Source organism: Ambystoma mexicanum, unplaced genomic scaffold (assembly GCF_040938575.1).
Source record: "Ambystoma mexicanum isolate Mex_15411 unplaced genomic scaffold, UKY_AmexF1_1 Mex_scaf64, whole genome shotgun sequence".
NCBI lineage: Eukaryota > Metazoa > Chordata > Amphibia > Caudata > Ambystomatidae > Ambystoma > Ambystoma mexicanum.
In genome coordinates this window covers 135,799-157,525 of record NW_027182482.1, presented here as the reverse complement: position 1 = coordinate 157,525, position 21,727 = coordinate 135,799, and the positions used below count along the sequence as shown (strand labels likewise).

The 21,727-nt window shown below is 46.3% G+C and overlaps 1 protein-coding gene across 1 annotated transcript in view; it reads right to left on the bottom strand.

Moving 5' to 3' along the window:
* The window catches only part of LOC138562543 (uncharacterized), a 1,073,810-nt gene extending 1,064,335 nt beyond the window's left edge, over positions 1-9,475 (bottom strand). The window contains exon 1 of the mRNA XM_069642783.1: positions 9,178-9,475. Coding sequence (XP_069498884.1) covers positions 9,178-9,376 — 199 coding nt within the window. The 5' untranslated portion in view covers positions 9,377-9,475. The remainder of the gene's footprint in view (positions 1-9,177) is intronic.
* Between the last annotated feature and the right edge of the window lie 12,252 nt (positions 9,476-21,727).

The following is a 21,727-nucleotide window of genomic DNA, read 5'->3' as shown; positions in this document are numbered from 1 at the left end:
CACAATTAGTCTCCCTCTTAAACAATTAGCCTCCCTCTGCTGGACTCAGACCAATTGCAGTTCGTATTAGCTATTGAATACTGTTGAATGTGCACAGGGTTTAGCTTGACCCATTGCAGGACCACTTTGATTTCATAATTCACAATTTACATTTGCCACCTCACAGTTGGATACCTAACAGAGACCTTCCAATAAGCGACAATGTGGTGCCAGACCACTCTGTCTATGGAATCTATCTGGGCTTCAAAAGTTCAGTCACTCCTTCGATGTTAAATTACATTTGCGTCGCTCATTACATACGCTTCACACATTGCTCTCTTCAGATTTCTTCATACAATGTTGATGCTTGCAACCTTGTTTCTAACACAGACTGGCCTGCTATCCTTCTCCCAGACTCACTGGATCTGCTGACTTTACTGGCGCTGCTCTGTTGTAGGAGCCAAGGACAGTACCACAGTGGGAAACAGTCCTCCCTGCCTTGGTACCTCCGACACACAATGCACATTTCTTCAGATTTAATTCCAGTTCTTATGTTTTGTATTCTCAAAAGCTCATGAAAGTAGCATTTTTTCTCCAAAAAGGTCAAAGACACTTCTTTCCTTGCAACCCTCCCTGGTATTGCCATCTTTTTCCTCGCATTAATCTGGCATCTTGGAACTGCTGCTTCCTCATGTGTTTTGCATTTCTCAGAACGTGCTTTTGTGCTCTGCCTTTTATCCATGTGTGGGGAAGTGTGATGAAGGAAGTCATGTTTGTGTAATTATCAGTAATTGCCTGACTCTGCCTGACCATTGTGTTGGGACATGTCAGGTATACGGCTCGGGTGTTAGTCCATTTTCTCTCACAGTGAGCTGCCCATGAGAAAGTGTTTGTGTCATAAATGGGGGGGGTGAGTTAAAAGTATCCTACCTGGTAGGATAGAGAAAAGGTGTTACAGGGAAGGGGATGCCACGTCTCACCATCCAGTGTCCCACTCCATTTCCTCGAAGACCCCTCACCCAGGTGATCCTCCCGGACTGGTCCACCCACAGGAACTGGATCAAAAAGCGATGGCCGCACCCTGGCCACTTGGATGACAGATCCCTGGGGACTGCGGTCCCTTTGCTTCAGATTGTGGATATGCAGCGGAGAGCACTTAAAGATGAAAAGGAGCTATGGGCAAAGAGGTGATGTGCCTATTGCCCATAGATTTGCTGTGGAGACAGGAGTTTTTGGGGAGGGCAGTGATGCCTGTTGAGCTGCTTCATGCTGCTCTATATTAACTACATTACCCGTCGCACACTTTTCTGTGACAAATCGCAGAAGAGCTCTAGGAGGAATGGATTATACCAAATCTCCGGGAACATATGAGCACATTTGTAGGGACTTGTATAGTTTGCAGTGAATTAAATCCTGGAAAAACCATGAAGACGGTAAGAGAAGTGTTGCCCCGGCCTTCAGGCCATTTCGGGAGCTCCATATTGATTTTGTAGATATGGTACAAAGGTGTAATCATTTTCGATACCTTATTGTAGTAGTCTGCCCATTTTCCGAATGGTTTGTAGTTTGTTCTGTCTACACCCTGATGCTACCTCGGCAGCAAAATTCTTGGTGAGGGAGGTATTTCGAAGGTGGGGAATTTGTGAGGTCCTAAATTCTGATAATGAGACCCACTTCTTTAATGTCTTGTTTTCAGAAATCACTTCGCTATTGGGGATCAATCACACATTGTGGTCTGTGTACCACCATCAGGCCAAAGGCATTGTGGAACATGTGAATGTAGTTCTTAAAATTGGTTTGTCAAAATTGTGTAGTGATTTAAGGAAGAACTGGTTGTACTGCTTGCCGTTGGCCTTGTTTTATTTGAGAAATCGGCCAGGAAAGGAGCACCATCTCAGTACACATGAGATTGTGACTTGGCATAGGTTACACACATCACTCTCACATGCATGCACAACATCACATCCACACAAGTCAGCAGGGATTCTTGGTGAGGAGTTTAGAGAATACCTTAGGGCTTTAACCAAGAGTATCAGACTTGTATCTTCAAAGGTTGTGTTCTTTCATCAACAGTCAATGGGAGAAAACGTCAAGGAACTGAAGATCTACACCAGCCACAGTTGCTCCTTGAGGACCTGATTTACATCTGTTTCTTCATCAGATGCTGAAATGAGCAGCATTTCCATGGGCCACACTAAGTGATTTTCATGATTCCGACTGCTGTGAAGGTGGAGGGCAACAAGAGCTGGATTCACATCAGTGACTTACAAAGAGATTCTGGTGCCTTCCACTGGCACAGGAGCAAGAGCAGGCACACAGTTAAGTATGCCCCAAGGATTCACACTTTGTTCCAGTAGAAAAGAGGGGGAGCGAACGTGAACTAGAGACTGTTATTGTAAATAAAAAGAATAAACCTTGGATTTAAAATGTATACTTGGATTTTGGATTTTATGTTTTCATTGCTTTTTTTGTTATTTGTTTAGGCGTGACAGACAATGGGCCTCATTACAACCTTTCCGGTACAGTAACAATTGTAACAACAGTGCCAGTAAGCCACTGTTGTTACCGGACTGGCAAAGTACATGTTTGCGGGAAGAACAGCACCCACTCCCAGATTCTCATGGTAGCACCGGCACTGTTATTGACAGTGCTGGTGCTACCCTCATCCCCATTCCCATTGAGTCCTATGGGACTCAAATGGGACTGGGGATTAACGATTTTCCCACGCCTAACTTCTAGGAACACCAGGGTTGTAATCCCCCAGTGTTTCTGTGAAGCCAGGCGCCAGAAAAAATCACAACTCCGGCAGCAGCCTGCTGGTTTTACCGGCACTGCTACTACCAGAGTTGTAATGAGGCCCAATATGAATGTGAATACTTTTAACTTGTCTAGTAATCCTTCAAATCCTTCATGATTGATGGGAACACTATGAATGTCTCCAAAGAAGTAAAAACCCTGGGTGTCTGCCTGGACTCAGCACTAACCTTAACCAGGCCGATTAATGCCACTGCATCTGTAGCAGCATACATCTCCAAACTCATCAACACTTGCAGACCTTTCCTGACAACAGGCAGTTGCATTACACTTGCCAGAGCTCTTATCCTATCCAGGACAGACTATTGCAATGCCCTCTACGCAGGTTCATACAATCCCAACATCAAAAAACTTCAGGTGATTCAAAATAATGCTCAAAGAGCAGCTCTTAACGCCCCTCCCCCCATAAAAAACACATCTTTGCAGCCAGAACCTGATAGTGGGCCGGACTGTGTTAGACTCAAAGTTGTAGTGGCAACATTAAGATGATTAAGAGCCAGAGGTCTTTTGTGAACAAACTTGTTACCAGCTATAGAGTGGTCCAGCGCCACGTGGGTGCCTATTCAAAGGTCTCTGTCTGGTACCCCTCTCCTGAACGAGGACAGTATTAAACTGAAACTACAAGTACCAAGAGGCCATAGAAAAGGCCGGCGTCAGGTGTCAAGGTGGTCATACAAGGGTCAAGACAAACCCCTTGTACAAATAGAAAGTCCTTGACACGTTGTATAAATTGTAAACTGTGGAAATTGTGAACACGACTGAGGAAATTGTGAAACTGGCATTTGCATTGGGCTAAGGGGAACGCCGTACAAACTGTGATATTGGGAAGCATGTACTTGCCATAGAATTACAGAGTGACCCAGCGAGACGTTATATCCCTTTGGAAGCCTCTGTTTGAATTGGCAAGTACTTTGAAAGACTAAAAGGATCAGAGCCCTGCTGTGGGGGATCCTAGGATTAATAATAATCACCCCACGTGAAGGTTATCAGAAGAAACTGTTTGTTGTTTTGGCATATCAGGCCCTCTAAAGAAAGAGACTTGCATGAGAAGATACTTGAACGCAGAAGGCCCTGATATAGAGAAAAGGAATGGTAAACTCATGCCGGAGAAATCCAGGAATGTGCTGTGCTCAAGATTCTCACCTTGTCCTGTGCTAAAAACGTGGGGAAGGGAGACACCAGCCAAAACATCCTGACTATCATTTGGTGAACACTTCTTTCTTTTTTTGTGAAACATTATCTTACTACAGAGTGTTTTAGGGATTACATAGTATCCCCTGTGTCTAAATACTCATGTGGCAGTCAAATGCCACCCTTTCCTATTGAAATGGCTGGTGGCAGCAGTTTTATAATGAACTACCATGATTTTCCCCGACCACAAACACAGCGGGAGCCATGTTTTTCAATACGGCGCCTGAGACGCCTCTGTAAAAACAGATCCCAGTCTTCTTTTTTTGCTGTTTCTTTTTGGCAAGGTCCTTCTGGTGTTTGTCTCTGTGCACCAAATTAGGTTTGGTCCCTTTGTTCCTATGCCTTTGGTGGGCTTCATGGCTGAAGGCCGCCTCTGGCATCTGAGTGTCTGGGTTGGGCAGGAAGTGAGGGAGGTACCGGAACTCCCTGTGCTTGGACTGCTAGGAGACCCAAATGTACTCTAGTGTGATTTGCTTGCTGACTGTCCGGCAAGGACAGCCACCCTGCTGGGTGAGTGACAGCTAGGCTGGAATCAATGTCAGAAAACTGTTTAAAAGGCAAGTCTTTAGGATTGGAAGGCAGAGTCGAACACTGGAACAAAAGAACCGAAGAAGAGTTGGAAGAAGACGACTACTGCAACTCCTGGACCGTTGGTTTGCCCGGTGAAGCCCTGCCGCAGGTCCAAATCACCACAGCTCCCTCCGATAGAGAAGCCCAATTTACATTTACCTTTACATTTATTTATTTATTTATACCGCCCACAATTGACTCGCAGGCATGATGGCGCAACAAGACATACAACAAAAAAAGTCAAACAATAACGAAGATAAACACAAAAAAGAGCTGATAATGTCAATAATAACAAAGAATAAAGTGCTAGAAAAGAAACAGTCAAAGTGACCAAATCATACAGTTCAATTCAAAACAATATTCAACTTTGAAGACTGTTATAAATGGTTGAATCTAGTAATTCTATTTAAAAATGTAGGTAAACTACTCAGTTCACACCCCACCACGATACAATCCATGTTATCCACATTACACCAGTTCTCAATATGAATTCTCCAAATGACTCTAACGTCTGAGTGTCTGATACAGTCAGGAGCCACTTTTATATTAAGACAGGTTTCTCTACGTTGGCTATTATAATATTTATAGAATCCAGTATAAAGCTCCTTAAAATGGGACCGATGATTTTTGCCATTATTGTTTTTTAAATTTGTGGATCCCTGTGGCATGTGGAGATCAGTGGTACCATAGGCTTGATGGTTGGAAGGGCACCCTCTGATGGAGCTTCCGGCCCAGGACTAATAGCAGAGGATACTACTTTCATCTGTGAGTTCGTCACTTGATGAGTGGCAACTAAGGGCACTGTTTGAATTCCTTGATGATATCCAGGATGGCCAAGGGGCTTTCCAATCCCATTGCCGTCGTCATTTAAAGGATTTTGAGGGATAAACAGCCAAGATTCAGATACTTTCCGCTCAACTATCATTAACCAGGAATGGAGTTCCTCAAAGCTGTGACATGTCCCAAGGCCCTGCAACAACTGATCCTTATAGACAGGCCAGTTAGGGAGATCCTTAGGAAAATCTGTACCACAACCGGAGCTTTCTGGCATTATATTAATTTGCTGTCCACTAGGAGACACAGGTGGGTGGGACAGTTCAGAGAAATGGGGCAGTACAGGAGAAAAACACTGTGAGGGAGAGACAGTGGCTCTGGGAACGTTGTTCATATCACTATTGAGATTTTTATTGTTCCATAGCAGCTCTGAAAGAAGACACTGTTCCTTTTGAAGCATCTCTCTTCTCTTAGCACTTAAGGCTAAAACCTCCGAAAAACGCTTGCCACTCCCTTGATATTCCTTTGATTGCAAAGGTGAGTAATATGCAAATTGGACTACCCCTTCAAGGAAGACTTCTTCCTTTAAGTTGGTGTGACCAATCAATTTGTAAACCACCTGGATAACATTCTTTAGGGTGGTTAGAATTAACCAGGGAGAGGGACACCAGCTTGTGTGCTTGAACTACAGCTACTGTAACTGAAGTGACTCCATTTTGTTTGCGGGAAAATCATGGCGGGTACGTTGTGTAAGTTTCGATGTCAATGCAGATTTTTTTTATTGATCTAAACTGACCTGTATGGGGCACGTACAGTTTCTACATGACACCAGGACATCAAAAAACACAACCGAAATGTGTACTTTAAGAGGATCTCGTGGGTACAGCCCAAATTACCCTGGGTGCTATGCTAGACCCTGGCATAGTGGAATATCTGGTGTGTCACTTGAAACACAATGATACAATGATATACCCATTGATTTGGAAAACTGTGCTGAAAAATCACCAGTTGGTCCAATATGTTTGCAGAATTTTGTCTGGGTGGGCAGCTGACCTCCATCACTAGGTGCAGTTCATTGGCTATTGTAGGGCAAAAGAAACGCAGAAACATTGTTACATGATGTGTGAGATGTATATAGAAGTAATGTTGAAAGAATTGGCAGATATAGCAATGGAAATTTAAAACACACAACATTTGAGCTGAAAAAGACAGTGTAATATTTTAATGTTTACCTGAGACAGATACGTTGTTATGTTTAAATTATGGGCACTGAAGGGGGAGCGCATCAAACATTGATGGGAAGCGCTCAAATCATATTTTAAGAAAAATAGCAGGAAGGAAGGATATGTGTTGGGATGCACTTACAGCGCCCCAGACAGGTAAAAAGGTTCAGGCTGAGAAAAACCCATTAGCACAAAGAACAATGTGTAAAGGTTGAGTTTTGCGCCGCAGAAGGTTGTAGTTAGGTTTTGACACCCAGTAGATACCCACACAGAGCGACACAGGAGGAGCAACACATTTATTGATGTTACATTTGCACAAGTCGTAGATAGGGCACCGTGATAGACCCTGTGTTTAGCTGTAGCATATGAAGTTATGTTCTTTAGTGAGGTATGAAAGAGAGCTGGAGTAAGTCGGAGATGGAGTTAGAAAGGTATTGTGGTAAGAGTGAGGTCAGCGTTTCGACATCGCAGGAGTGCTGCAATATTGGATTTGAAGGTCTAGTACACAAAGGGCCTCATGACGAGTTTGGCGGTCTGAAAATAAAGGAGCTGGTAGCAACGTACCGGCACCCTTTCCCGACCGCAAACTATAAGTATGCTTGTAGGGGCTTGAACTAGGTCAGGCCTGCCAGTAGTTTTGGCCCCTCCCGGCAGGCTTTTTACTGAAGCACTGGCACCGTTACAATATGGAACTCATTTGGAATGGGAAATAACCTTACTGCCGCACCAGGGTGTCAGGCACTGGTAACAGTGTTACGAGGTTACCATCAACCTCGTAATGAGGGCCAATGTGTGAAATAAAGGCCTTGATGTGGAGCAGCAGATCTATTTAGCTTAGTCTGAAGGCAAATCCTTTTTCATCCCTCATGAAAGAAGCCGAGGTCAGATGCAATTCCGGTGCACAGATACACACTAATTGTATCCAGCTGCAGAGCCTAAAAGAGGTGGAAACAGAATGTTAGCTATGGGAAGGGCCAATAGGAATGCGCCCTTCGAAGGACAAATTCATGAGAATAGGGCACAAGGTTTTGTGATGCCAATAAGCCAGGCTCGGATTTAGAGCACTACTGCCTTAACCTAAGAAGCGGTCACCCCATTTGAACTACAATTGGACGCATAGCCAAAGCAAATAAATCCCTGAAATTCAGGCTCAAGAGCGCTGCCCTGGCCACGTTATTACTGGACATCTGGGGCTCTAAGGAAAAAAGGGGGGAGCCGTGCCTGGAACGTTCTGTGAGTCGGACAAGAAAGAGAAGAGGTGATGCAAGTAACTTCAGTACAAGGTCGGAAGGACAGCTTGTGTGCACCGCAGTGTCTGGTATAATGAGAAGGACCATTGTCTTATCAAAGCAGAGTTGGCCTCACCAGTTTGTTTTGAATGTGTCTGGGTCGGAGCGGTGCACATCACGTGAGGGTCAAAATGTATTAGTGTATCTGTCGACCAATCATATGCCAGGAGTCAATAGTGATGATGTAGTGGGCTGCGTGGAAAGGGGAATGGGTTTAGATGAGGTGTTGGCAATCGGTCTAGGGAATAAAGGGGGGCATTAGCATGTTCGGGGGGCGTAGTTCGGTTCTACGGGACCATTTGAGACCTTTTTGCATGTAATAAAACCTTGTTTTCCCTTGCAAAGCCGTGCGGTGGTTCATTAGCCTGTTGGAGTATTTTAATCACACAGGTTTTGGTTCAAGTCTTTCTTTACCTATAAATTAACACCCCATTGGGAAAACTGCCACTGAACTCTGACCCTGATGCATTAATTATACATAATGGAATCTTACCCTCTTACATTTACTGCGTATAACATGCTCTTGCCCCCCTGAATTAACTGGGAATAATGGCATTGTGCCGTGCTGCATGGACTGGGAATAATGAGATCATGCCCTCCTGCCTTAACTGGGAATGGCGTGATATTGCCCTCCAGCTTTAAATGGAATAACAGGATCTTGCCCTGCTGCATTATTTGGGAAGAATGAGGTCTTGCCCTGCTGCATTAAATTGGCATAATTAGAAGTGCCCCCCTAATGGCCAGTAAAAGAATTTGTAAATACTAACAAGTCTCACAAATGTTTCTGGCTGAAAGTTTTTATCAAATCCATCATTTTCCCCAGTGCAGGGAATGTGCTGGAATAAGATAGAGTGGCCCAGGCCCTGCTGCCTCCACCTGCAGACTGCTCTCAGGAGGCACAGAGGCTCTAGTGTTCTGAAAGAAGTCTGCTCCTTACATTGCACCACACTGCAGGCAAAATTAAGACTCACACACAGTGTTGCAGCCGCAAACTGGTATATATGTCCTGCAATTTACAGACATCTCTTTGTTAGGGTGAATATGGTGACCAATCAAAGCAGAAGAGTCCATTATTCATTAAAAGGGCTTCTTACTGAATCACTATAAGACATGTTTAAGAATCAAAATTGTGGCTATTATGATGTACCCACAATGCTCTTTGCTTTTATGCAAATCGCTAGGATTGGGTTCTATCTTTCGGCATCCTGGCCGGGGCCACGCCCCTTGGCCCCGCCCCCTCCTCACATCCCCACCCCCGCAAAGAGGTGACTGTTTCCTAATTCCATTTCCAGCACTGATTCGCCCCTCATGTTGCCTCTGCTGAACCCCCCCTTTACCTTGCAGCTGCAGCAGGAAGCACTTGAGTCTTGTTTCCCACTCTTCAGGCCTGAGCCCCGGGTCTACCGCCTCTATTTCCAGAGTGTAATTTCCCGCCTGCTCCGGGGTGATGCGGGACAGCTCCAGGCTCCCGCCGGGGAGGACTCGGCAGTCGGGCGTGTAGCCGCACGGAGTGGAGATACTCAGGTCCGACCCCATAGCCACAAGCCTGGAGTCACTCCTCCTCCACAACTGAAAGCGACACCTCCCACGGCAGAAGGCCCGCTCCGAGGCTGTGACCTGCAGCAGAGCGGAGCCCCCGGGGGCCACATATACAGCTGCGGTTCCATTACACTCCTCTTCTGCAGAGGAGGGACCTTCAGGAGACATAGAGAGGGAAAGAGAAGGAGAAACACATCAGACGTCACGTGATTACAATCCCTATCCCTGAAATGTGTCTGTCCTTGAGCAGCAGCAGAGGAAGACTTCAGGGCTGAACAGAGAATGTTATCATGAATAGCACCCATGACTGCAGCCGCACACACATGTGCACACATGTCACTATTTACATGTCACTATTTACATGTCACTGGAAGGGCACAGCGAGTAATGCGGTACAGAGAGACTGAAGCCAGCCCCATTGCCTGAGCGGCCATAGCTTCCCTCCCTGGCTCCCATCCATGCCTCTGTGCACTGAGGGCCAGCCTCTGAAAGATGCAATTATAAGCTTAATGCCCTTAGGTGGCACAGCACCCCCTGAGGCAGGAGGGTGTATGGCAAGGAGGGAAAAGCAAACAAGAGTGAATCTAGCACAACAATATCCCAAAATCACGAGCATCCATAGCATCATTCATTCCTACATCAGTGCTACTTGGCATCTACCTGTAATTCCCCCCTTGAGGCCAGTGGTGGAAGTGCAGAAAGGGAACTAGTGGTACTCTGCAGCCAAGAAGCAAGGATTGGGATGGCTGGAGTGATGGGAGTGAGGTGGGCAGGGGATTAACCTATGGCTTGCCATCCTCATTCATACATCAGTGCTACTTGGCATATACCTGTAATGCTCCCCCTTGAGGCCAGTGGTGGAAGTGCAGAAAAGGAACTAGTGGTAATGTGCAATTAAGAAGCGGGGAGTGGGATGACGGGAGCATGGGGTGAGGTGGGGGAGTTGCAGGGCGGGGCTAAACCTATGGTTTGCCATCCTCATTCCTACATCAGTGCTACTTGTCATGTACCTGCAATGTGCCCCCTTGAGGCCAGTGGTGGAAGTGCAGAAAATAAACTAGTGGTACTCTGCATCAATGAAACAGGGAGCGGGATGGCAGGAGCGCCGGGAGTGAGGTGGGGAAGGGACAGGGCAAGGCATTGTAACGCTCACCTGATTCCCGTAGAGGCGCCGGTCTTGACTGGGCGTATACCGTATCTTCAAAGGTGATGTGTAACACAAGGCTGGCTCTTTGGGCTGGACCTCTGTGCACTGTATGTCTGACTCGAAGGGTAAGATGTCTGCAGATAGAAAATATGGGATTAAGGAACTGGGTTATTGAATGTCTCTCTCTTCTTCCCTTTCGCTTCTCCTGTAGAACCCCAAAGGTTAATGCTCTCACCTTAGGTAAGTGAACGTCGCGCTCTCCATCTGCCTCGGGGCAGGGTGCTGTAACCAGTTTCTTCACTGGATAAGGGGAGCAGGCCTCTTGACTTCAGAGGACTGCTGTCTGTCGTTTACTGCACAAACGTTAAGTTTCGAGTAATTCTAATGTCTTTAAAGTCTTTAGTAATGATGTCTCTTGTTTTGCAGGGTTCCGGCGATGGCGGATGACGGGCTGAAGTGAGTTGAAGATGGAGCCCGTGTGATGAATAGAAGCGCCTGGAAGCACGTAAGTAAGCGCTTGTTGCCTGCTTCACGATGCGCTCTAACTGTCTTTTATTTTGCAGGTACAAGTTCGGAGCGGCTGCAGGGTGCCGGAATACCCACTGGGTTAGATGTGGAAAGGAGTAATGGCACGTGAGTATTAAAGTTCCCCAATGTCTTTAAACGCACCTTGTTTTGTCTTTCAGATGCGGGATGCAGCGCCGAAGGCCTCCGCAGCGTGCAAAGAGTTGGTAAGCTTTTGTCTTTCAGATGCCGGAATGCAGTGTGAAGACCTCCGGAGCGCACGAAGAGTAGGTAAGCCTTTGTCTTTCAGATGCCGGAATGCAGCGCGAGGCGTTGCTGACAGCCGATGGACCAGGAAAGTGAAGAGCTGTCACTGAAGACCGTAATGCTAACCTGTTCTTTCTTGTCTTTATAGGTGTTGCTGAAGACTGGATTCAGGATGGTAAGCCTTTTTCCTTAGGCCCAGGATCAGATGCAGAAGACACGATGAGCGTTCTGCTGCAGAGGATGCAGAATAACACAAAGCAAGATTCATCCATCGGGTGTGGTTTAAATAGCCTCCTGTAGTGCTTAGGTGTCTCCTTCCACAGCCATGCCTAGGTAAGAAAAGAGTTCCTGCTTTCCAGAAGAGTTCCAGTGTTCTGAATCTAGGGAGTGGCTCCTGCCCCACCCAACAGGAAAAGTAGCTCCAAACAGAAGAGGATCAGAGGCTCAACTGGCAGGCAAGTAAGCAGCATGGTCTGCTGCAGGTAAGTCCACCCAAGCATTATGAGCCCGGCGCTTCCAGCGCTGGACTGGGCATATTTAAGTGCCTGGTGCCACTGGCTCCAGGACTGGGTCCAAAAGGTCCCAATTGGGACTGGTTGGCACTCGGAACCTGGGTTATGGATCTGCTTCCAAGGGAGTTGGGAAAACCCTGACCTTTTGGAAGCAGAGATCATGACAGTACCCCCCATCAAGGCCCCTCCCAAACCGGGCTTCTCCGGGGGTTTTGGCTTGTCAGGAAATGTTCGGTGAAATCTTTTGATTAGGCGAGGAGCGTGGACATATTCAGCAGGTTCCCAGGATCTCTCTTGGGGGCCGTAGCCTTTCCAGTCAATTAGGTAAAATAGTTTAGATTTGGAGATCTTGGAGTCCAGAATGCTTTTGACTTCAAACTCGAGTTCTCCATCAACAAGGATAGGTTTTGGAGATTTAGTTAGTCGGGTTTGAGGTTGCACGGGTTTTAATAGAGAGACGTGGAAGACCGGATGTATCTTCATGTGCGGGGGCAAGTCCAACTTGACCGCTACTGGGTTTACTATGGTAGTGATGGAATAGGGGCCAAGGTATCTTGGGTTGAATGTGCGTGGCCCTTTTAGAGGTAGATATTTGGTGGATAACCAGACTTGATCCCCTACTTGATATTGAGGGGCTTCCTTCCGATGTTGATCTGCTCCTTTCTTGTATTGTTCTTTAGCCCTTCGAAGGTGAGAAACAGCTTCCTTAAAGGCTTGGGTGATTGTAGAATGCAGGTAGTCTACTGCTGGTGTTTCAAGATCTTGGAGGGGATCCAACTCCGAGGTTCGAGGGTGACTGCCGTACAAAAGAAAAAACGGGGTTTTCCCAGTTCCCGAATGGACAGAGTTATTGTAGGCATATTCGGCTATCCAAAGGATGTCTTTCCAAGTTTTTTCAGTTTGTTGCAGCATGCAGCGTAAATACTGTTCCAGAGTTTGATTGGTCCTCTCGGTTTGTCCGTCGGTCTGAGGGTGGTGACTGGTCGATAGTCTCACATCAATTTGAGCCGACCGACAGCAACTTCGCCAAAAATGAGAAATAAATTGACTACCTCGATCCGAAATTAGAACCGAAGGAAAACCGTGCAGTCGGACGATGTCTTCGAGAAATTCTCGGGCCAGAGTTGCTGCTGTTGGCAAGCCTTTGTGCAGAATGAAATGCGCCATCTTGGAGAATAAGTCCACGATTACTAGAATCGTATTGTATCCGGAGCATGGAGGTAGATCGGTGATGAAGTCCATAGAAAGCGTATGCCAAGGGCGAGGTGGGATGTCAATAGGGCGTAAGAGGCCTGCTGGTCTTTCCTTTTGACTCTTGTTTTGGGCGCATACTCCACAGGACATTATAAAGTCTCTGATATCTTTTTTCCAAGACGGCCACCAGAAGTAGCGCTTGATCTTTTCTGAGGTCTTGGCCATACCGGGATGTCCTTCCATTAAAGAATCGTGATAACAAGAGATTACTTTTTTCTGTAAATCTGTGCTGGGTAGGTATAATCGTTCTTGGAAATACAATAAGTTGTCCTTTACTGCAAAGTCCTTTCCCTGCAGATGCCAATTCTGTATGTCTGCTGGAGTTACAAGTTGCCTGGCTTTATCCTTAACTTCCTCTATGGATTCTGTGGCGATTACACCCAGAATTCTTTGTTCGGGAATGATTGGTACAGGTTTAGAGTTGATCAAGTGTTCTTCCACTCCCATCCGAGAAAGGGCATCAGCTTTACCGTTCTTTGTACCAGGTCGATAGGTAATTATGAAGTCAAACTCGGCAAAGAATAATGCCCAACGGAGTTGTCTAGAGGATTGGGCTTTTGCGGTTTTCAAATATTGCAGGTTTCGGTGATCCGTAATCACAGTAACGGTGTGTCGGGCCCCCAGCAGATAATGCCGCCAAGCCTTAAAGGCAGACTTGATAGCCAGAAGTTCCTTGTCAGTAATCGTGTAATTGATTTCAGGAGGCGAGAATTTGCGGGACCAAAATACCACGGGATGCAACTGATTGGTTACCGGGTCCTTTTGTGATAGAACTGCCCCCATGGCAAGGCTTGAAGCATCAGTTTCCACGATGTAGGGGAGTTCGGGGCGAGGGTGTTTTAAGATTGGTGCAGAGATAAATTTAGTCTTCAAATCCTGGAAAGCTTGTTCCGCCTCGGTAGACCATTCAAAACGTTTGTTTTTCTTTAACAAGGCAGTGATGGGCTGGACTATTCGAGAGAATTCGGGGATAAACCTGCGGTAAAAGTTAGCGAAGCCTAACATGCTTTGCACACCTTTTACGGAGGATGGTGATGGCCATTTGAGAACTGCATCGACCTTCTTTGAATCCATACGCACTCCGCCAGGTGATAATATGAATCCCAAGAATTCAACTTCAGTCACGTTGAAAACACATTTTTCCAACTTAGCGAAAAGTTTGTGTTGACGCAATCTTTCGAGGACCATTTTCACGTGTTTCCGATGTTCAGATTCCGATGAAGAATAAACGAGGATGTCGTCAATGTAAACAACAACACACACATCTATGAGCTCTCTGAGGACATCGTTCATAAAATATTGAAAGGCGGCCGGGGCATTGCAAAGTCCGAAGGGCATGACCTGATATTCAAATAGCCCATACTTGGTGCGGAAGGCCGTCTTCCATTCATCGCCCTCTTTTACTCGTACCAAGTGGTAAGCTCCTCTAAGATCCAGCTTTGTATATATGCATGCTTTTCTGACTTGGTCCAGGAGTTCAGGGATCAAAGGTAACGGATATCTATTCTTAACGGTGATCTGGTTCAGGGAGCGATAATCTGTACAAGTTCTAAGGTCTCCTTCCTTTTTTGGAACGAAGAACAAAGCTGAAGAAGCAGGGGACTTGGAAGGACGAATAAATCCATTTGCCAGGTATTGATCCAGGTATTGTCGAAGGTGAAGGTTCTCAGGCTCGGTGAGGGCATAAATTCTACTACAAGGAGGAGTAGATCCAGGTATCAGGTCTATCTGGCAGTCATAAGACCTATGAGGAGGTAGAGAGTTAGCCTGATCCTTCCGGAAAACATCTTGGTATTCTAGGTATTCGGGAGGTAACTGGGGAGTCTCTGAAGAAATTGCTGCCAGTGCAACACCAGGTGGAGGGTGACAAGTAGAGACACATTCTGGAAATTGGACCGTTCTTGCTCGCCAATCGATCAGAGGATTGTGTTTCTCTAACCAAGGTATTCCTAGAATAATCTGAAACTGAGGGGACTTGATCACATCGAACACGATCTTCTCATGGTGTCCATCTTGACTTACTAGCGTCACCTCTTGAGTGGTATGCGTTACTGGCCCGGAGGCTATCTCCGTACCATCCACCGTAGTAATGACGTCCTTTACAGCCTTGGGACAAAGAGTTAGATTCATCCTCAAAACCATTTCATGATCCACATAATTGCCGATGGCACCGCTGTCGACGTAAGCTTCAATTGCATGTAATCGATCCGGATTATCAGGGCTAATGAGGACCATAGGTATCAAGAAATGCGAGGTCACGGAACTGGTTTTCACGCTCGGCAAGAGGTCCTCTATTCTTGTCGGGCAAGGTTGTTTCCCTGCTCAGAGTTTGTAACTTTGGTAACTGCAGCTCCTACTGCCTTCTTGGCAGGTTTCACCGGACAGTCTCGAAGAAAGTGCCCTGAATTTCCGCAACAGAGGCATAATTGCAACTGTTTTCTCCTTTCCCGCTCCTTTTGTGTTAGAGGACCTTTCAGACCCCCTATTTGCATGGGTTCCCCGGAGTCTACTCCTTTGGAAGGAGTTGGCGGTTTGGAAAATACTCGAGCATCAAACTTGGAACGATCGGCCTTCCTGTTCTGCAGTCTGTGATCTATTTGAACGACTAAGTCTATATAGTCCGAACAATCTTGTGGGGGATTCACTACTTGGGCTAACACATCTTTGAGCTCTCCACGTAGACCTCTATAAAACAGCGTAATCCTTTTGTCCTCAGGCCATTGAGTTTCCACTATCAGTCTGTTGAAAGACGCAATATAAGCCAAAAGGTCTTGATTACCTTGTCGCAACGAAAGAAGCTCATTGTCCAAGGCCTGCCCCTGTGAATGTCTTGCGAACAGTTTTTCCATACTGAGCTGAAAAGCTTGAAAATCATGGAGGACCGGATCATCTTGATTTACTAGAGGGATCGACCAGTCTGCCGCATTGCCACTAAGGTACGAAAGCACGAAAGCTACTTTAGCTTGATCAGTTGGAAAGGCTGCTGGCCGGCATAAGAAATGCAACCAGCACTGATTGATAAATACTGCAAACCTCTTTGGGTCACCAGAAAATCGTTCGGGCGGAGCCAGAGGTACATTCCCAGGTAGGTTGATCTGCACTGGATTCATAGAGGATGTAGAAGGAAGATTTCCCCCAGATGCGGGTAACGGGGCCTGTCCGGCTTGTGACTGTAGCAATTGTCTAGCGAGATCATCTGTTCGCTCCTTGGAAATAATCAGTTCCCTTCTTAGAGCGTTCGTTTCCTGACGGGCTGCATGCACTTCTGCCCTTAGTTCCCCAAGTAACTGGGCTAGCTGGTCGGTATCCGAGGTTTCCATAGCGCCTGTACGGGAGTTTTGTGGTAGGCTTTGTGTTCTGTAACGCTCACCTGATTCCCGTAGAGGCGCCGGTCTTGACTGGGCGTATACCGTATCTTCAAAGGTGATGTCTAACACACGGCTGGCTCTTTGGGCTGGCACTCTGTGCACTGCATGTCTGACTCGAAGGGTAAGATGTCTGCAGATAGAAAATATGGGATTAAGGAACTGGGTTATTGAATGTCTCTCTCTTCTTCCCTTTCTCTTCTCCTGTAGAACCCCAAAGGTTAACGCTCTCACCTTAGGTAAGTGAATGTCGTGCTCTCCATCTGCCTCGGGGCAGGGTGCTGTAACCAGTTTCTTCACTGGATAAGGGGAGCAGGCCTCTTGACTTCAGAGGACTGCTGTCTGTCGTTTACTGCACGAACGGTAAGTTTCGAGTAATTCTAATGTCTTTAAAGTCTTTAGTAATGATGTCTCTTGTTTTGCAGGGTTCCGGCGATGGCGGATGACGGGCTGAAGTGAGTTGAAGATGGAGCCCGTGTGATGAATAGAAGCGCCTGGAAGCACGTAAGTAAGCGCTTGTTGCCTGCTTCACGATGCGCTCTAACTGTCTTTTATTTTGCAGGTACAAGTTCGGAGCGGCTGCAGGGTGCCGGAATACCCACTGGGTTAGATGTGGAAAGGAGTAATGGCACGTGAGTATTAAAGTTCCCCAATGTCTTTAAACGCACCTTGTTTTGTCTTTCAGATGCGGGATGCAGCGCCGAAGGCCTCCGGAGCGTGCGAAGAGTTGGTAAGCTTTTGTCTTTCAGATGCCGGAATGCAGTGTGAAGACCTCCGGAGCGCACGAAGAGTAGGTAAGCCTTTGTCTTTCAGATGCCGGAATGCAGCGCGAGGCGTTGGTGACAGCCAATGGACCAGGAAAGTGAAGAGCTGTCACTGAAGAGCGTAATGCTAACCTGTTCTTTCTTGTCTTTATAGGTGTTGCTGAAGACTGGATTCAGGATGGTAAGCCTTTTTCCTTAGGCCCACGATCAGATGCAGAAGACACGATGAACGTTCTGCTGCAGAGGATGCAGAATAACACAAAGCAAGATTCATCCATCGGGTGTGGTTTAAATAGCCTCCTGTAGTGCTTAGGTGTCTCCTTCCACAGCCACGCCTAGGTAAGAAGAGTTCCTGCTTTCCAGAAGAGTTCCAGTGTTCTGAATCTAGGGAGTGGCTCCTGCCCCACCCAACAGGAAAAGTAGTTCCAAACAGAAGAGGATCAGAGGCTCAACTGGCAGGCAAGTAAGCAGCATGGTCTGCTGCAGGTAAGTCCACCCAAGCATTATGAGCCCGGCGCTTCAGGCGCTGGGACTGGGCATATTTATGAGCCTGGTGCCACTGGCGCCAGGACTGGGTCCAAAAGGTCCCAATTGGGACTGGTTGGCACTCGGAACCTGGGTTATGGATCTGCTTCCAAGGGAGTTGGGAAAACCCTGACCTTTTGGAAGCAGAGATCATGACAGGCATAACCTATGGTTTTCCATCTTCATTCACACATCAGTGCTACTTGGCATCTACCTGTAATGCTCCCCCTTGAGGCCAGTGGTGGACGTGCAGAACAGGAACTAGTGGTACTCTGCAGCCAAGAAGCAGGGATTGGAATGGCAGGAGCAGTGGGAGTGAGGTGGAGGAGGGGCTTAACCTATGGTTTGCCACCCTCATTCATACATCAGTGCTACCTAGCATCTACCTGTAATGCCCCCCCCCTTGAGGCCAGTGCTGGAAGTGTAGAAAGGGAACTACGGGTACTCTGCGGCCAAGAAGCAGGGAGTGGGATGGCTGGAGTGATGGGGGAGGCGGGGAGCGTGAGGGCAAAACGGGGCTTAACCTATCATTTGTCATCTTCATTCATACATCAGTGCTTCTTGACATCTACCTGTAATACTCCCCCTTGAGGCCGGTGATGGAAGTGCAAAAAGAGAACTAGTTGTACTATACAGCCAAGAAGCAGGGAGTTGGATGGCTGGAGTGATGGGGGAGAGGTGGTGGAGCGTGAGGACAGGACGGGGCTTAACCTATGGTTTGACATCTTCATCTGACTCTTCTTGCATTGTGCATAGTAGACATTACCTGGAATAACACAAGCATTGACAAGCCAATAGTTTTGACATTTGTAGTTGTTTATTGCATTTTATATTTAGCATGGAGGGGCAGAGTGAAGAATAACAGCACAGGGAGGAAAAAGGTACAACATGGTTGAATGAAGGGCAGCGCCGAGGTGTGAGGGAAGCAATGTGGGGGGAGGAATAAAAAATACATGGCAACAGAAGGCAGAATAAAAAAAAAAAACAATACATAAAAGGTAGGCCAGCAACAGTGGTGAGTGTTTTAAATAGGATGCGTTCATGGATGGGCAGCCAGTGAGTGTTCCTTCTGGTCGCTGAGATGTGGGACTTTTTAGGTATATTCAGTGCTGCTCTCAGTGCGTTGTTTTGGATCACCTATAGTTTATTGATATTCTGGAGCTTGGTGCTCGCATACATAGCATTGCAATAGTCTAGTCTAGTCAATATGAGGGCTCTAGCTAGGGTAATGCAGCTGTCAGGTGATAAGAATGGTCTACAGGCATTAATGAGCTTAGATGTGTAAGCTGCGGCTGATGCAGTGGCGTTAACTTGTCGAGTTAAGGTTAAGGTGGAGTCTGAGTAAAAACCGAGGGTTATCACTTTGTTCGACAGCTTGATAGTGTTGCTATCTATATTAAATGATTCGAAGGAGTTAGATAGTTTATTGAGACGGTGTTGGGATCCTATGAGGACGAGTTCCGTCTTATCATCGTTGAGGCACAACTCATGTATGGCCATCTAGGCCTGGATGGTTTGATAGATTTTGTTCAGGGATTCAGAGCCAATGTCGTGGGAGGCGGTGATGAGTAAGAGGATTTGGGTGTCATCTGCATAATTAGTGTAGGTGACACCCAGTTTGTCAATTCGGTCAGATAATTGCTTTGTGAATATGTTGTATAGAGTCGGGAAGACACACAAACCTTGAAGTACTCCATACGTGACCGGTACAGGTACAGCCGCAGAGAGCAGTGAGAAAACTCTCAAAGTGCTATTTGTTAGGAAGGATTGTATCCATTGGATAGCTTTGGGTGAGAAGTGGGCTGATGAACACTGCAGAGAGGTCTAACAAGAGGAGGAGAGCTAGGTTCCCATTATTTTTCAGCTCATCCATTTGTATTTTAAGGTCAAGTAGTGCTGTTCCCGTCCCGTGTCTTGGGCTAAAGCCAGATTGTGGAGTGTTGAGGAGATTATTAGTTTCCAGATGGTTTTGAATCTGCAGATAAGCTGCTCTATCCTCAATATTTTAGAGAAATGGTACTGTGATTATGAGTCAGTAGTTGGTCAGTGTATTGGAGTCTAGTGTAGGTTTTTTTAAAAGCAGAAGGACCCAAGCATCTTTGAGATTCGATGGGACAGAGCCACTTTTGGATGTGTTGATTAATCTAGTGATGTAGTCGGGCAGTTCAGATGCACATTCTTTAATCAGTGAGGCTGGACAGATGTCACCCTGACATCTTGAGGGTTTGAGGCTGGCAATGATTTTTTCAGTTTCAATGTTAGAGATGGGTGAGAATTCAAATAGCACATCTAACTTGCAAGAGATGGGGCTAGGTATCGTTTGGGCAGGTTTGAGGCTGATGTTATTGGTTTCTATTTTAGTTTGGAGAAGGACCATTTTGTCAATTAGGGCTTTTTTGAATACCACCCAGTGGAGATATACGTTATAGACCCGACTATTTGATGCCCATGTATACATTTTCATCTTCCCCTCTGCTCGGGACATACGCCCTACTAGAGCCTGTACATATGTTGTCCCCTGTGTAATTTGTATAATTTGTATATATTTTACCTGTATGTAATCCGTAACTGACTGTCAATGCCCTGTATATAATTTTCTCTGCATGTAATCTGCAACCTGTAACTTAAACCTTGCATATCCTGTACTGCTGCGCCCGGCTACCTTCGGGTTTGGTGTGCATTATAAGTGAATTAAACAAACAAACAAACAAAAACAAACAAACCGGAGCACCAGCTCTGGTCTTTGATGCAGATTTCTCGTGGTGTGACTGAGGACTCAAGTTCTCTCAGGATGGCGAAGAGTTCCTTGGACTCTGGTTTAGCGTTTGCGATTCTCTCGTTGTACGTGGCACTTTTAGTGTGAAGGATTGCCTGATTGTAGTTTTTTTAGGCTTTTGAAAAGCTCTTTTGTCACGTAACGTCCGGAATTCTTTCTGCTTGGATTCCGCTGCTCTTTTCATATTTCGCAGGGCTTTCAGGTTAGGTGTGTAACAAGTGTTGAGGTGGGATAGTGGTTTAGCTTTACGTAGAGCAAGAGGCACTACTTTGTCAATAGCTGTTCGGAGAGTTTGATTGTAAAGGTACACCAAGTCTGAAGAGTCTTCAGTTTGCAGGTTATGGATTGCTGTGATGGGGTGAAGCAGAGGGAGGATATTGATTACTGTAATACTACGTGAGTTTCTGAATGGTGCAGCGGGAGCCTGCGATGGAGTGGAATCAACTCCTGAGTTCTTAGCTATGTTAAAAGTGATTATTGATTTTTAAATGTTTTATTGGCATATTGGTAGAAGAGATTCACGTTACAAGAGGTCCATTATGCAGCAGTACCAATTTTAAATAATAACCATCAAACAAACAAAAAACAAACAAACAAAACAAGCGATTCTCGTTACAGTCTTGGCATGTGAAACATGAGAGCAAGTGGATGTTGCCTCATCCGGGGTGCCGTTCTTGCCCTTCTTGTGGGCAACCCCTCCATTTCACGCATGGTGGGGGTGGGCACTTTGCCACCCAGGCGTGGGGGTAGTGCTCATCATGGTGTGCAGTTCGTTCATGGAAGCTTGTCGTCGGAAGGGTGAAACATTTCCCATACTAGTGCTTTCAAAATGCCATAGCCAAAGCAAAAGCAGCCACATACAATACTAGAATCGACAATGCCCAATCGCACTCAAAAGAGCTATTCGCCATCTTCAACGAGCTGGTCGTACCTCCCACATCCAAACATCAAACAGTCAAAGACGAGAAATGGTGTAATGACATCCAGAAAGCCATGCTTGACAAACTAGATTTACTCCAAAAGAAAATCAAAACCAACCTTGACAATCTACCCAAGCCCCCACGCAAAACGCTAGCCACCCCGAACTCTAAACCTCCTACACAACACAATAGCAACCTTCCACCGCCATTCACCTTTAGAAAGGTAACCGCACCTGAGGTCTTAAACATTATGAAACAAATAAAACCATGACTCTGCAAAGGAGACATCTGTCCAGCAAACATAATCAAAGACT